The sequence below is a fragment of the Pogoniulus pusillus genome, chromosome 27 (genome assembly GCF_015220805.1).
Source record: "Pogoniulus pusillus isolate bPogPus1 chromosome 27, bPogPus1.pri, whole genome shotgun sequence".
NCBI classification, from domain to species: Eukaryota; Metazoa; Chordata; class Aves; order Piciformes; family Lybiidae; genus Pogoniulus; species Pogoniulus pusillus.
The window spans coordinates 11,057,046-11,072,946 of NC_087290.1; the positions used below are offsets into that span (position 1 = coordinate 11,057,046).

Sequence of the window (15,901 nt, forward strand, 5' to 3'; positions counted from 1 at the left end):
GCATATATCTAGACAAAATGGTTTCATCTTTTAAATCTGGGTCTGTGATGCTTCTCATACCCCCACTGCTTTCAGATGCTTGTTTTGGTGTACATGAATACTGATGGTTTTGCATCACTTGCTGCTCTGCCTGAAATCGGCAGGTTCCCACTTCTGGAGAACTTTCTTCCATCCCCTCTGCCATGGCGTGTTACTGGCTGCCTGAGAGACATGCAAGTCTGGAACAGGAGTCCTGGCTTTCTAGGATGGCTCTTTGAAATGCAGTGAAATGAATTGCTTCAGCTCATCACATTCTTGTGCACCGAATCTCATTCTTGAGACCTAAGCACTTACACGCAGAGCCAGTCCTTGGATGCTAAATTGGTCACCTGTTGCTGCTGGCCAAGTGCCTGTGTCATTACAAGCTGCCCTGGTTGGTGGCCTTGTCAGCATGAAGCCAGAGCGTGGCGCACTCAACAGTTGCCACTAGATGGCTCTTGCAAATTGGTGTCGAGCACATGGCTCTTGAGCTGCTTGTGGGCCTCCACTGTGCCAAGGCTTGGCAGAGCAGTGCTGCCCAAGGTGTTCTGGAGCCTGCTGGGAGCAAACTTGTGCCTCTAGGACAGGCGAGGGGAGTGTGACCTGCAGGGTCCAGTCAGTGCTTCAGACTCTCCATCTGGGAGGTCAGCAGAGCTCTTTCACTGAACTCCATGTCCTGCTGGCTCCTATACCAATCTCTGTATCATCAACATATACTGAAGAGCCACTTTTTTTGCAAATACTCAAAAGAGCACATTTTATTTGTGATCCTCACTTGCTGTTTTCAGGTTGAAACCTAGTTCAGAATGGTAAACTTCTTGGTGTTACTGGTCCATGGATGGTATCAAAGGGCACATGATCTTTGGGTTTTGAAGTAGCCTCGAGTTGATGGCCTGGCTCTTCCTTTGCTCCTGTGGCAGTGAGAGGGAGATACTGCTTCATACTGCTTCCTGTTTCTCCAGTATGCCCAACTGGATGTTCTATGTCCAGAGTTTGCTGTGGCTTTCCCATGTCCCCTCATTTATGCATGCATCACACCATCAACAGCTCAGTCTTTCCCTACAGGTAACAAACCTGGTTACTCTCTGCTCCAGGATTAAACATTGAACAAACTAAAAGAGAGCACAACTAATTCTATTCCTTCATTTAATCTCTTTGTTTGAAGAGCTGCTGCTTCTCAGGGTCTAGTAGACACTGTATGGAGCTTGCTGCTCACTGCTTACACCTAGTATGAAGTCTGGATTTTGACTCCCTAATACTGAACCTGCTTTTTTCATCTGTCTCCTTGGAAACTTGCTGATTGTGATGCCTGTGGGCTTTTCTTTTGGAGGTGCGCTATTTTATGTACGTGTCTGTGCTGTAATGGTAATAAATTACCAAAAGAACTACCTAGGATTCTACTGTAGTTGGATGTCCTCTCCCTGGAGATGTTCAAAGCCAGGTTGGATGGGGGCTTGAGCAACTTGGTCTAGTGGAAGGTGTCTCTGCCCGTGGCAGGGGAGTTGGAACTAAAGGATCTTTAAGGTCCCTTCCAACCCAACCCATTCTATGAATCTTTTACTAACTACCTGCGTTAGTTTGCAGCTTTAACTTCTCCCCTGGCAGATCTCACCATTTTATTTGACTATTTTCTCTCTTTTGTGACTCTTCTTTTTCAGTATGTGCGGTATATGGAGAAAAAGTTCTTCTGGTGTGCCTACTGGGTAGGATTAGGCATTCTGTCCTCTGTTGGACTTGGAACAGGTCTCCACACCTTTCTGCTCTATTTGGTAAGGATGTTTCCATATTGTCTTCTTTCTGAATCAAGTATTTGAATTGTTGCATATTTTAAAATAGGTGCATACAAACTATTCTGTAAGACATTGGCACAAGAGAAGGCTAAGGGGGGATCTTAATCAGCATCTGTAAATATGAGGGGTGGGAATCAAGATGAAGGTGCCAGGCTCTTTTCAGTGGTGCCCAGTGATAGGACAAGGGGCAGTGGATACAAACTGGCACACAAGAAGTTCCACCTGAACACGAGGAGAAACTTCTTTACTGTGAGGATGTTGGAGCACTGGAACAGACTGCCCAGAGAGGCTGCAGAGTCTTCTTCTCTGGAGACTTTCAAAATCCACCTAGATGCATTCCTATGTGACGTGCCATGGGTGATCCTACTTTGGCAGGGGGATTGTACTCGATGATCTCTGAAGATACCCTCCTAAACCCAAACATTCTGTGAATGAGTTGCCCAGGGAGGTTGTGGATGTTCCCTGGCTGGAGGCCAGGTTAGATGAAGCTTTGAGCAACCTGTCCTAGTGGGAGGTGTCCCCACCTATGGCGGGGAGTTGGAACTCGATGATCTTTGAGGTCCCTTCCAAGCTAAACCATTCTATGATTTTACAACCATTCAGTACTTGTGCAGGAAAAGAAACACTTAGTCCCTAGGCTCAGTGACTGCTCTTTGTATTCTGTCCTCAGTTTGTAGTTTGTGTGCTCTATGGTTATCGAACTGTAGACATCAGCCTGCTGCTAATCCTCACTTTGAAACAGTGAGTCAACATCTGCAAGCTCCATCCTCTGATTTCATAGTTAAAATAAAACATACTCTAATGTGCACAGCTCAAATGTTTCCATTTAAAATTATTCAGCATACTCCTTTATTATTTTTTAGTAGTAACTTTAAATGGTCTTTTTTAGCTGAAGCCACTGCAACAGGCAGCTGTTTTGAAGCTCAGTCCATAGTAATTTTGCTTTGAAAATACTAGGAAGAAAAATGTTTGTCTACCAACATAAAATAGTATCTGTTCTGAAAATTTCTATGCTGTTGTTTATCTCAACAGCTAGGAAAGTCAGGGAAATGTTTGGGTGTGTTTTGCTTCTGGCTATTGGATTAGTTCCTTGTTTATGAAACCACTGTCCTGGATTTAAGAAAAGGATTCATGGCCACAAAATAATTAAAACCAGTTTATGCAACAAATGTCATCTTGTATTTGGAACAATTACAGATGTTTACTTTCAGAACTGCTTTAATCATTACCAATAACATAGAGAACACTACAAGAAACGAGAAACTTGTGCTTTTCCACACAGCAGGACAGTGGATGGCATCTCCAGGGGCTGCATATGGCAGTAGTCTTAGACTTACTCTTGGTGTAGCTTCTCTCTTAAAGCCAGCCAAGGCAGACAGCACAGGAGAAAGGAAACTAGAGCTAAATAGAAGCAAGTTTATGCATTCATGGTCTTCTAGGTGAAAATACTGGTGTCCGTCTAAATGATGGGAAATGGAATTTCAGTGAAGCTGATGAACAATGTCTAAAAATTTTTATGTGACACTGGATAGTGCTTAGACAGCAGTGAAGTGATAACATGCAGATGATCTGACCTGCAGAGATGGTGCTGTTAGTGGCTTGAGGACAATAAGATGCATGGGCTGGACAGAGGGAGAATCAGTTAAAAGCATCACCCCCAAACTGAGGAGCTCTGCATTGCTGGAGGAGCAAACCAGCATGAGGGATTCTTGAGGTGGGATCAAGCTGACAAACTGCTCACTTGGGGCCCTCTGCCAGCCTGCAGTGGGAGTGGAAATGCAGCAGGCTGGGAGCAGGACAGAGAGGAAAGGTTTGCTGCAGAAATCAGTTGGTGATGATGTAAATCACCAAGCAGGAAGCAGTTTAAATCAGATGTTAACCTTGTTCTGCTCTTTTCCTTCTTATCTATCAACCAGTGAGAGATAGCTTAATATTTCTTCTAACCAAAGATTTCATGTATTTAGACACCCTCTTTGAAGCAGTTTGGGGAGTTTATTATGCAGTATCTGTTACTGGATTGTTAACATGTGTAAGAAAAAGAGAAGAAATATGATCCACCATTTCTGAACTGCATTTGAAAGTGAGCAGTGTTGCTTGGCTGTACCTGGCTCTGACACAGGGCAGCAAGAGCAATGTCATTTTATACCCAGCGGCACTCTAAGTTGATTTTGTCACATAGAGGTCTTTATAAGACAGCAGCACTTCTTTTTCTCTCTAAGTCTTTATGAATTGACCTTTCTTTTACTCTGCATATAGTGACAGGACGAGGAGGAGTAGTTTTAAACTGAGGGAAAGTATGTTTAGACTGGATCTTAAGAAGTTCTTCAGTACAAGGGTGGTGAGACTCTGGAATAGCTTTCCCAGGGAAGTTCTGAATGCCTCCTCTCTGGGGCTGTTCAGGGCCAGGCTGGATGAGGTCTCAAGCCTCATGAGTGTAGTTGAGAGGTGTCCCTGCCCATGGCAGGGAGGTTGGAGTGGATGATCTCTGAGGTCCCTTCCAACCTAAGCCATTCAACAGGAGCCCTACTTGTTTGCTTTAACTATGCAGGGCAGGTAAGAATGTTTGTATTGCAACGAGGGAATTCCATAAAGGCATTGATTGTAGGAAGGAAAATCAGCAAAGATTCATTTTCATGTTCTGTGCAATCTTTCATAGCTCACATGGAACTGTGACTGTAGGCCAGCTGCACTCCCTGCTCCGTAGGCTCGTTCGAACGCAGAATGGGGCAGGCTTTGGTGGCCTGTGTCAGGATTTGTAGCCACTAGGTGGCGCTGGGAGCGTAACAACAGGAGTTCATTGCCTTGGCAGTTTTGCTGTCTTAACTACCTGAGCTGGTAACACCTCGGTCCCTGCAGCTCCAGCTGCAGTAGCAGCTGTGTGTGAACATGCTGGCAGTGTAGTGTGACAGTCCTTAGTATCGCCTCAGTTTGAGCCTCCACCTTGCGTGAAAGGGAAAGCAGATTGGTAACGAGTGTAGGCACAACTGCTAAGGGTAAAGTATTTCAGAGTAGTAGTCTGGATTTAACCCATCTAAAAACAATGAAATGAGGAGCTCCAGCTTTCAGAAGGAGGAGTTTCAAACTAATTTGCTTTATTAGTTGTGCAGCAGTCACTTCTAAAAGTAGAAATACAGTAGACTAAGTGGAGAACTCACTACATAAACTTCTCACATTACTGTAGATCTGCTTTTCATGTTCCACATAGTTTAATTGCATTTCTTCATTATGGTAAAACTTCTCCTTCCATTGATTGAAAGAAATGAGAAGTTGCAAAGCAGAAAATCCTCCTCTGCCTTGGTGCCTGGATTTGCTGGCAATAGAGAATAGAATCCGTATGTGTTTTAAAATTGCTTTTAATTAATTGCTCATTTTAAGTGTGTATGTACAGGGAGATTGTTGGGAATGCAGTTACATGCCTAGAGAACAATGCTCCCGGGGCCCACCCATGTGCTGCCGAGCTCTTGTTGAGGCTCGCAGCATTGTCCCTGCCACAGAGTGCCCACGGGTAGGAATTGCTGGCATGTAGGCACCTGTTCAGGCCCTGAGCCTCAGCTTCTTCAGCTGTGACACAGGTGCATGTGTTTTAAATAGAGCCCTCCGTGCACTGCATACAACTGTTCCCAGGTCACAGTGTCTGTAAGCACAGGCTGGTAGCAGGGCAGATTGCAGTCCTGGTTATGCAATAGCTGCAGCATATGAAAGGCTCTGAGTGGTGTCACAGAACCATAGAATAGACTCACTGAGGTTGGAAAAGACCTCTAGGACCATCAAGTCTGTCAACCCAACACCACCATGCCCATTAAACTATGTCCAAAGTGCCGTGTCCATGTGTTTTTTGAACACCTCCAGGGGTGGTGACTCCAGCACCTCTCTGGGCAGCCTGTGCCGGTGCCTGACTATTGTTCAGTGAAGAAATTCTTCCTAATGTCCAACCTAATTAAATTCCCCTGGTACAACTTGAGGCCATCAGTTCAGTTGAAAAAGACCTTTCAGATCACTGAGTCCAATTATTGACCTAAGACTACCATGGCCATTAAACAGTCCCAGAGCTTGTTTCTCCTGGCCTGATTAGCTGGTTTTCCAGGGTTGCAAACCATCGTTTGAGTTCTTCAGAGCATCTCTCATCAGCTGCTTCTTTGGACCAGCATAAATTCAAGTGCCAGGAGAGACCTTGGGGTTAGCTAGGACAGAATTACTTGGAAACAGTTTGCTGAAAGTACATTTTACAGTCTGAAGCATTCTCAGTAGGGGGGATGTTGCTGCCTCTGGGTAATATCAATTCACATCTGATTTGGATTTTTTTTGGTCACCAGAACATTCTTGCTGCATACATCTCGGTGTAGGAGGGAGAGGTCAATTTTGTTGGTTTGATAGTAGGCTTTTTATTGCTATTTCTGTGGTTCAGGAACTTTCTATATGTTACCAAGGGTCTGAAGGTTGCTGTATTGGTCTCTCATTTAATGCTGAAACCTTAGTTGCTGCCAGCACTAAATGTGAAATCTGCTTTTTCGGAAACAATTCTCGTGCTGCAAACTGGCACTGACTGAGCTCAGGGCTGGCACGGAGCGGATCTTCAACACAGAAATAGGGAAGCAGGCCACTCTTCCAAGAATCCTTTTTATTCTGACACTTCAAAACAAGTCTGCTGGCTTATTTTCCCAAAGTCCATTAAAGGTTTTTCACAATTCGTTAGAAACAACAACTTAAAAATAGTAATCATGACGTGGGTCTGTAGGAAACAAAACTCCTCTGATTAATGACTCTCAATACCACTTCTAGCAGCTTTTTTTTTTCCCTCCTTAGTCCTGAGATGTTTTCTCTCCTGTTGATGGTATATTAAAATATAAATGGCATGAGTCACCTAAGTACCCAAAGATGATGGCTGAGGGTAACTCATCAGGAATTTCTTGCCTTTGTACATCTTGAAGAGAGGTCTGTTTGCTGCCACGGAATGAAATGAATGAGCTGTGGGCGAGCAGCAGGCTAGGGCAGAGCTGGGGACACTAGGTGGAGTGCTGGGTTGGAACCACAGCACCATTGCCATCTTCACCCAACAAGCTGTCTCCTGAGTCGGTTTCAGTTCATCTCTGGCAAACAGATTGCAAAAGATGCGGCCGAAGCAAACAGAGGCAGCACAAAGTTCATGCCCATCAAAAAGGGGATGAAGAAGGTCCCTTCTGTGTATGGGCTGCTAGAATCTGTAATGGTGAAGGGATGAATGGGAGCAAATTCCTTACAGGTCAAAAGTGCAGAGGGAGCTGCGGCTCTCTGCATTTGTTTGTGTTTTTGATTCTTCACTGTGAATCTCTGCCGCTTGCTGACAGAGCCAAGTGGAGCAACTGCTGAAAGGGTTTGCCCTGGTGGCCCGGGTTGTGGAGCAGCACAAACAGGAAACGTGAGGTACAATAGGAATGTTCTCTGTGCGAGGGTCACAGCAGGGTTCCAGTGTTTTCAGAACTGTAATATGTGGGATTGTCACTTGCATTCTTCCTGGGCTGATCTGTAGCAGAGTGGAAAGAGTGCAGGGCCGTGAAAAAGAACAGACAAGTGCCTTTGAAGAGAAGTGAATAGGAAAGAGAGTGTCCTTATTGCCAGTGCTGGCTTGAGAGAGCCACTTGGAGTTTATCTGGGCTTGCAGGTTCAGTGTCTCACTTCTCTTCTGAATTGGTTCCAAGGTTTGGCTTTGGTGAAGGATCACATTCTGGCCTCCCAAAAGTGTGGTAGTTTTGCAGCTGAAATATATGTTTTGGCCCCATCTGCACTGGTTTAGGGTAGAACCTGAAGATTTCAAATCACGTTTTGGCCCCATCTGAACTGGTTTAGGGTAGAATCTGAAGGTTTCAAATCATGTTTTGGCCCCGTCTGAACTGGTTTAGGGTAGAACCTTGAAGATGTAAAATCACATTTTGGCCCCATCTGAACTGGTTTAGGGTAGAATCTGAAGACTGAAAATCCAGACACCCTGTGCAATAATGAACTCATTAATTTTTTAAAGAAAAAAATGTTGTTGGCTTAAATAATATAAAACCCAAACCACAAATAAAAACCTTTTCTTTGCCAGGACTACTGAAAACTTCTTATAATCAAACTTAATTCCTTTTTGTTATCTGGTCCCAGGATGTGAGCCTGTAAGGAGGTTCATGATAAAATTACTACATTGCTTCTAAAAAGAAAAGCTCACAAAATAGGTCTTAGCCCACTTCTATGAAGTAGAATAATTTAGAAATCCACAGAAGATTATTTTTATTACTTCATTTCTTTATTTGTGACTTTAATAGAAGTGTTTTTATAATGGCTGTCATCTTTTAGGACAAGTTTTGCTTTTTCCATGGAGATCATTCAAATCTAATGTGAGAAACCCAGAAAACTCTGTTCTGTGTGTACAGGGAAAAATGAGAAACAAAAGCTGAGCAGCCTCAGCCAGGTGGGAGGGCAGAGCTCAGCTCCCCTACCCAGTGCTGAATTATTTTTGTTAAGTGAGATGTTCATTTGCAGTCCATACTGTTCTTCAATTCACATGTCAACTTGCAAGCCTAAACCAAATTGAGATTAAAAAGTCTAATGTCTGTACTCAGATTACTGCTATTGACTTCAGGTAGTTGAATGAAAAATACACCAGGGTGGAGGAGGCAGTGCAGAAGACAGAAATCAATTCTAAACTAAGTTGAAATGGATCCTGTTTGTGTGAGAGTTGTTTGTGACTCTTATTCTCTCGTTTGCTTCCTTCTTGCCTCTAAACCTACTTCCTCCAGCTGTCCTTAGCTTTCTACAATGAACTGAAACATCCTGGAATACTTGAATCAACATATAAATAAAAAAAAAATAGGTGCTCATCTGTTGATGGGAACTACTGCATACAGCTCACACCAGCTCTACTCTGCTTCGAGCTGCAGCCTTGGTATTAAAAATACACTGATGTACAGGGAAGGTCTAGGAATTAAACTGGACACTGCTGCCAGATGAGTTGTGTAACCTGGGTGTTTCTTAAGCCTTCTGGTGGCTTGCTTGCATTTGAAAAGTCTGAGATTCAAACTGATATTTTCAAGGAGAAAAAAGGTCTTTGGGAGTAGTAATCCCCTCCGAGTGCACCCACTGTTGTTGTATGTGTCAGGGACCAAGAGATACCTGCAGAGAATGAAAACCGCCACCTCTGGCTGAGATGATGCCTTGAAAGAACAATCCCTTCAAGTGCTGCAGCTCAGCCTGGGAGGTTGTGAACTGAGCCCCCACCCCCCAGTCTGGTGTGTTGATGTGAGATGAAACTGGCGGTGGTTTAATTTCTGCTGGGGGCAAGCCTGCCAACTGTCAAGCAGACGCTGCCGGTCCTACTGTCCTGCTCTGAGGGTGGTAACCCCTGGTGTAAGGGCTGGTGGAACATCTGGAAGCAATAACCTCCTGTGTTGCCCCACCATGAATTGCTGGACCTCGTGAGTCAGAGCCCAAAATGGTGTGACTGTGAGTGCCATATATGGCTTCCAGTGCTGCTGGAAGTGGTGAAGGTCAGAGCCTGGGTGGTTGATCTGAAGTTGCAACCCTGGCAATAAACAGCTCATAAGACATGCGCCCATGTATGTGGTGTTAGCTACCTTGCTTTGACTTCAAGAGTCCACAAAACATTGATGTCACATTAATATTTTTGCTGTGTTGACCATCTTGGCCAGCCATAGTGATCTGAACTTGCAGCAAGCTGGGGAGTTAGGAAGTTGATTTGTACAAGCTGTTTCTTTTGAGGGGCGATGGACTTCACCTTTCAGATGCTGATGCCTTCTTTTCATTACCTGCTTTTGACTTCCTCATCGCTGGTTCTGTGTCCCATAACTTCTGGGAGGTCACATTGTGCTTTCTCCTCACTTGCTCCCTTGGAGTTTCTGTTCTTTTTTTTTCCTATGCACAGCCTGAACTTTTTGCTTTTCATGACACTACTGCCTCAAACGGGCTGGAGATAATCCTAACAGTGCACGGCAGTCTCTGGAAACCTCAAAGCCAATCCTCACTGCTGGTGTCAAGGTGAATGGATGCTGCTGTGATTTATTCTTCAGAAATTATAAGTAGGTGGCTAGGGAAGGGGAAGGAGAGAATGCTGACAGAATATATTTGTCTTCTGACAGTACCAGATTATAAACTTGGATTTTTCCAGTTGGGCCTTTCCCTGACATGAGTCTATTCACAAAATGTCTGCCTTTGGTGCTCCTCCTCAAAGCGCATTGTGGCCCTGTTATGTGTGCAGTGGTACCACATGCCTGCTCCCTCTGCCCCTCTTAGTCATATTCAGAACTTGTGGCTCTTGGCTTGGAATTTCCATCAGCTACAGTCTGTGGGGCACGGCTTGACTGAAGTGGGAATAGAAACTAACAGACACCTGATTGTAAAGTTACTACAGTGCCTAAAATGCTGTGGGGATCTGCTAAAGTCAGCCCTGACCACTCGATGGGTGTTTGTGCCACTCGAGGATGCCTTAGGTATGGGATCCTTCATTCTGCCTGGTTGTAGAGCCAGCACTGCATACCAGACACCATCTGAAATCACAGACGTTTTAATCTCCTAGCGCAGACAGGCTGGCTAGATTGACATATTTACAAGTCACCCCCAGATCAAACTTCTTTTCCCCTCTTAATCACAGAGCATTCTTCTCTGTGGGTAGTTGTCCACTGCTCTTAAAGATAAAAAAGATGCTGTAAACGTGGTGTTACTTTCTTGAGAGGTGTAATGACTTCATAGATAAGTATGAGATGAGTCGCAGCCTGGGGCAATGCTTGCAGGATGTTTCCCATGAGAAGCAAGCTTTTGTTTTTTCCAATTTATCTTAATCAAGTAGAGCATGACATGTTTCCCCCCTGTGGAAGGGCTGAGGCTTGAACCCAGTGTGAAAAGCAGTGTGTCCGTGGAGGAAAACAGATTTTTGGTGCATTAAGTTCAGCAGTGAGTTCAGTGTGATCTTTTTCGTGCTGGCAAACACATCGCTTTCCTCTGTGGAAGGGTTCTAAATTAAAGCCAGTCTAAAATTGCACCTTCCCCTTAAATAAAAGGTTAAAATCAGCTGTGGCTGTTCTTGTGCTCATCTCACTTTGGTGTTCTGTGAGGGGGCAAGTGAGAAACCAGCACTTGGTACAGAGTTTGTTTAGAGCTCAAATTGTGTTCACAGGCTGGGTGCACAGAGTGATTAATACTGTGAGAAGATGATCTGTTTTTAATTGGGTATTCAGTCACTTTTCCGTATGGAAACGATTTTTCTGTGGGAAGAATTAGGCATATCAGCATCTTGTTAAGGATTTCTACATCTTGATTGTTTTCCACATGGCTGCCTAGGGAGGTGGTGGAAGCCTCATCCCTGGAAGGTTTTAAGGCCGGGCTGGATGGGGCTCCAAGCAACCTGATTTAGTGTGAGATATCCCTGCACATGCCTAGATGATCCTTCAGGTTCCTTCCAGCCCTAACAGTTCTGTGATTCCATGAATTATGTGATCTCATTCTGCTTGCACTGATGCATTTCACCCTACCCTGATTCTACAATTTCCAAGCAAAATTTATAGATTCAAGATTATACTTCCTAGAAATTTTACAATACAGCACTTAAAGTAACTTATTTTTAAGGATCAGCAATGTTTTAACTTGGGTGCACTCAATAACTGAACTAAAGCTTCCCTGAAGGCTTCTTGAGTTCAAGAGTTTGAGGTTACCTTCTAGGAGACATTAGGGTTGTGTAGATAGGGATTTCCAAACTCCCCTAAATTACTATTGCTAAAAAAAAAAATGTAAATAGGATTTATGTTGAGTTGATCTCACTGACCAGATCTTGTCTTGTTGGATTTGTAAATTGTAGAGATACTTGTAACAAATCACATTCCAACCTAACCACAGGCTCCTTCTGGTCGTCAGCAGTGGCAAGCAAATGTTTCTCACCCCCAGTCAGCAGAACGTTTCTCAATTTTTCTTCTCTGTTAGCCTTTGTTAGTACCTCCTGCAATTTAAAAGGAAGAAAAAGGAAGAACAACAACAAAAAAAAGAACAAAACCATTGGAAGAGGGTGAGGGAAAGACAGTTGGTGTTCAGGATCTTACATGCCTTGAATTTCAGCGACTCTTCCTGGTTTGGCAAGCAGAGTGTCTACTAAATCTCTTGGGTTTAGTTTTTTGTTGTCTGGTATGACAAGATTTGAAGTAGTTTTTGCAAATGCCCTCCTCAAAGGTAGAGCTGTAGTTAGTCAGAGGAGGTATCTGAGAGGGTTTCCTGAAGTGTTGAAATAAACTGAGCTGTTGCAGAGAGGCAAAACATTCTTGAGCATTTACTGGGGCCCCACGCGGAGAAGGAGGAGGAGAGGGTGGAGGAGGTATTATTTGTGAAGAGGATTAAAAAATTGTGTGAGAATGAATCCTTCTGGCACAGGGGAGGAGTACAGAGAAAACATCTGAGTGGATATGGACTGGGGCTTTCCAAAGGTGCCACCTAAAGCCCATTTGGAGTGGGTTCCCCTCATAGTTAACCCATCACTGTTGCTAAATACAAAGCAAAATGGCACCTCTCTTATGAAACAGCCAGCGACCCTCCCACTCTTCCTACCCCCCACCCTCCCTGCAACCATGGTCCTGTTTAGCCAACCATTGTTTTGAGGTGCTTGGTAACCAGGGCTTTGTGAAAGTCTAATGCTCTGTGTAAGCTTTCAGAGCTGAGCTAGAACAAAAGCAGATGTTAGAGCTGTTGCACGAAGCCTGCCAAGCTGCGAGCCGTTGTCCGTTTGACTAGCAGGACAGCTGGGCTCTGCTGCCAGCAGAGGACACACAGGATTGTTCAGCTTTCCTCTGGCTCCCTCTGAGCTCCAGTGCTCCACACTTCATCACTCCAAATGAACCATTTATGCTTGCTTTCTTATTCCAGTTAAAATGTGGCTTCTGTGGGTTCCATAACCCCAACACTTCTTTCCACTATAGAACTGTTAACGTTGCAGTGGAAGAATTGTGTTCAACTGGTGTAGTCTTCAGGTGTGTCATTGGCCCCTGACAGCTGCTTTGTGAAATGTTGTTTTTTTTCCATTGGTTACTTTGCAAACGTTTGTTGAGAATGAGAGAACTCATGGAACAAGAGGCAATGTTTTGAGACTTAAGCCATGTCACAGATTGCCAGATTGGAGAGGACCTCAAGGATCATCTGGTCCAACCTTTCTAGGTGATGGTGTAGGTGAAATGAGCTGGCCCCAGCACCCTGGCAAGCTGAGTCTTAACATTGAGCAGTGTGGGGGAATCCAGTGCTTTGGGAGATGATTGCAGTTTCCTAACTGTTCTTATGGTGAAACATTTTCTTCTCGATTCCAGTCAGAATCTTCCCAGCAGTAACTTGTCTCCACCACCCCTTGTCTTTTCTATATGACTCCTTCTTAAAAAAGAAGTTTCCAGCATCCTGGTAGCCACCCTTTCTGTACTGGCCCGTGGCAATAAGGTCTCCCCTAGGCCTTCTCTAAGTTCTCTTAGCCTTTCCTCATGTGGCAGCTCTTCCAGTCTTCTGATCATTCTTTGTGGACTTTCTCTGGACACTTGCCAGCCTCTCCCTATCTTTTCTTATAGAGCAAGGATACCCAGGATGGCAGTTGTGGAACACAGGTTCCACCTCAACACAAGGGGAAACTTCTTTACTGTAAAGGTCACAGAGCACTGGCACAGGCTGCCCAGAGAGGCTGTGGAGTCTCCTTCTCTGAAGACTTTTAAGGCCTGTCTGGATGCATTCCTCTGTGACCTGAGCTAGATTGTATGGTCCTGCTCTGGCAGGGGGGGTTGGACTCGGTCTCGTTGGGTCCCTCCCAGTCCTTGACATCCTGTGATCCTGTGATTCCGTTGAGAGAAGCTGCTTATGGCAAGAAGCTGATGCATCAGCCTGCAGTTAGGCATTGTGCCATTGCTTACTTTCCTGAGATTTCAAAGTCTTCTTTACACACCTTGTGTGCAGCTGGAGAAGAAATGTTGGTAATGCCATCACTGAGACCTTGCAAGAGGGTGGGAGAACTTTGCAGTTAAATTTGTCTCATGCTGTTGTAAAACTGAACAAGTCCCCCATTGCAGCTAGCTGTAGTTGTGCTGCAACGTGGTGTCTTCCCAATTTTGTGGAACTGAAAACCACACTTCTTGATTCACACACCGGATCTCACTGCCTCGGCAGCCACCTTGCCCTTACTCTCAGGGGAACATAGGAAATGGTCATTTACAACTCAAGTACGTGGGGATTTCCTCCATGCAAATTTGCCGTTCAAGAGAACGTCAGTGCAGATTTCTGCAGGTGAAAACCATTTGTTTAAGGAAGGTGACTTGAGACCTTTGTTGACATAAGGTAGTTGTCAGGAGTGAGACCTCATCAGGAGCACTGTGCCCAGCTCTGGGGCCTCCCACACAAGAAATGACACGGACTTGCTGGATTGAATCCAGAGAAGAGACACAAAGATCATCAGAGAGCTGGAGCACGTCTCCTACAAAGACAGGCTGAAGGAATTTGAGCTGGAAAGCAGCACTACAGGCTGGGGACAGAGTGGCCAGGCAGAAAGGGACATAGGGGTACTGGTAGATGGTGGGCTGAATGTGAGCCAGAAGTGTGCCCAGGTGGCCAGGAAAGCCAATTGCATCCTGGCCTGGATCAGGAGCAGTGTGGCCTGCAGAACAAGGGAGGTTATTCTTCCCCTGTACTCAACGCTGGTCAGGCCACACCTTGAGTGCTGTGTCCATTTCTGGACCCTCCGAGTCAAGAGAGATGTTGAGATACTGGAACATGTCCAGACAAAGGCAATGAAGCTGGTGAGGGGCCTGGAGCACAGCCCTGTGAGGAGAGGCTGAGGGAGCTGGGGGTGTGCAGCCTGCAGAAGAGGAGGCTCAGGGCAGACCTCATTGCTGTCTACAGCTACCTGAAGGGAGGCTGTAGCCAGGTGGTGTTGGTCTTTCATAGAATCATAGAATCATAGAATCATAGAATCAACCAGGTTGGAAGAGACCTCAAAGATCATCCAGTCCAACCTATCACCCAGCCCTAGCCAGTCAACTAGACCATGGCACTGAGTGCCTCATCCAGTCTTTTCTTGAAGACCCCCAGGGACGGTGCCTCCACCACCTCCCTGGGCAGCCCATTCCAATGGGAAATCACTCTCTCTGTGAAGAACTTCTTCCTAACATCCAGCCTATACCTACCCTGGCACAACTTGAGACTGTGTCCCCTTGTTCTATTGCTGGTTACCTGGGAGAAGAGGCCAACCCCCACCTGGCTACAATGTCCCTTCAGGTAGTTGTAGACAGTAATAAGATCACCCCTGAGCCTCCTCTTCTCCAGGCTAAACAGGCCCAGTTCTCTCAACCTCTCCTCATAGGATTTGTGTTCCAGGCCCCTCACCAGCTTCGTTGCCCTTCTCTGGACATGTTCCAGTACCTCAACATCTTTCTTGAATTGAGGGGCCCAGAACTGGACACAGTACTCAAGGTGTGGCCTGACCAGTGCTGAGTACAGGGGAAGAATAACCTCCCTTGTCCTACTGGCCACACTGTTCCTGATGCAGGCCAGGATGCCATTGGCTCTCTTGGCCACCTGGGCACACTGCTGGCTCATCTTCAGCTTACTATCTATCAGTACCCCCAGGTCCCTTTCCTCCTGGCTGCTCTCCAGCCACTCAGTCCCCAGCCTATAGCGCTGCTTGGGGTTATTGTGGCCAAAGTGCAGAACCCTGCACTTGGCCTTGTTAAATCTCATCTCATTGGCCTCTGCCCACCCATCCAGCCTGTCCAGGTCCCTCTGCAGGGCTCTCCTACCTTCCAACAGATCAACACCTGCTCCTAGCTTGGTGTCATCTGCAAACTTACTGATGCTGGACTCAATGCCCTCGTCCAGATCATCAATAAAGATATTGAACAGGACTGGGCCCAGCACTGATCCTTGGGGAACACCACTTGTGACTGGCTGCCAACTGGACGTGGCACCATTCACCACCACTCTCTGAGCTCTGCCATCCAGCCAGTTCTTGATCCAGCACAGAGTGAATCTGTCCAAACCATGAGCTGCCAGCTTGGCTAGGAGCTTCTTGTGGCAGACAGTGTCAAAGGCTTTGCTGAAGTCCAAGTAGACTACATCCACAG

The 15,901-nt window shown here is 45.6% G+C and overlaps 1 protein-coding gene across 1 annotated transcript in view; it reads left to right on the plus strand.

Annotated features, from left to right (window-relative positions):
* The window catches only part of VMP1 (vacuole membrane protein 1), a 76,720-nt gene that overhangs the window by 14,524 nt on the left and 46,295 nt on the right, over window positions 1–15,901 (plus strand). Inside the window, 1 exon segment of the mRNA XM_064165925.1 lies at window positions 1,677–1,787. Within this exon segment, the coding sequence (XP_064021995.1) occupies window positions 1,677–1,787 (111 nt within the window).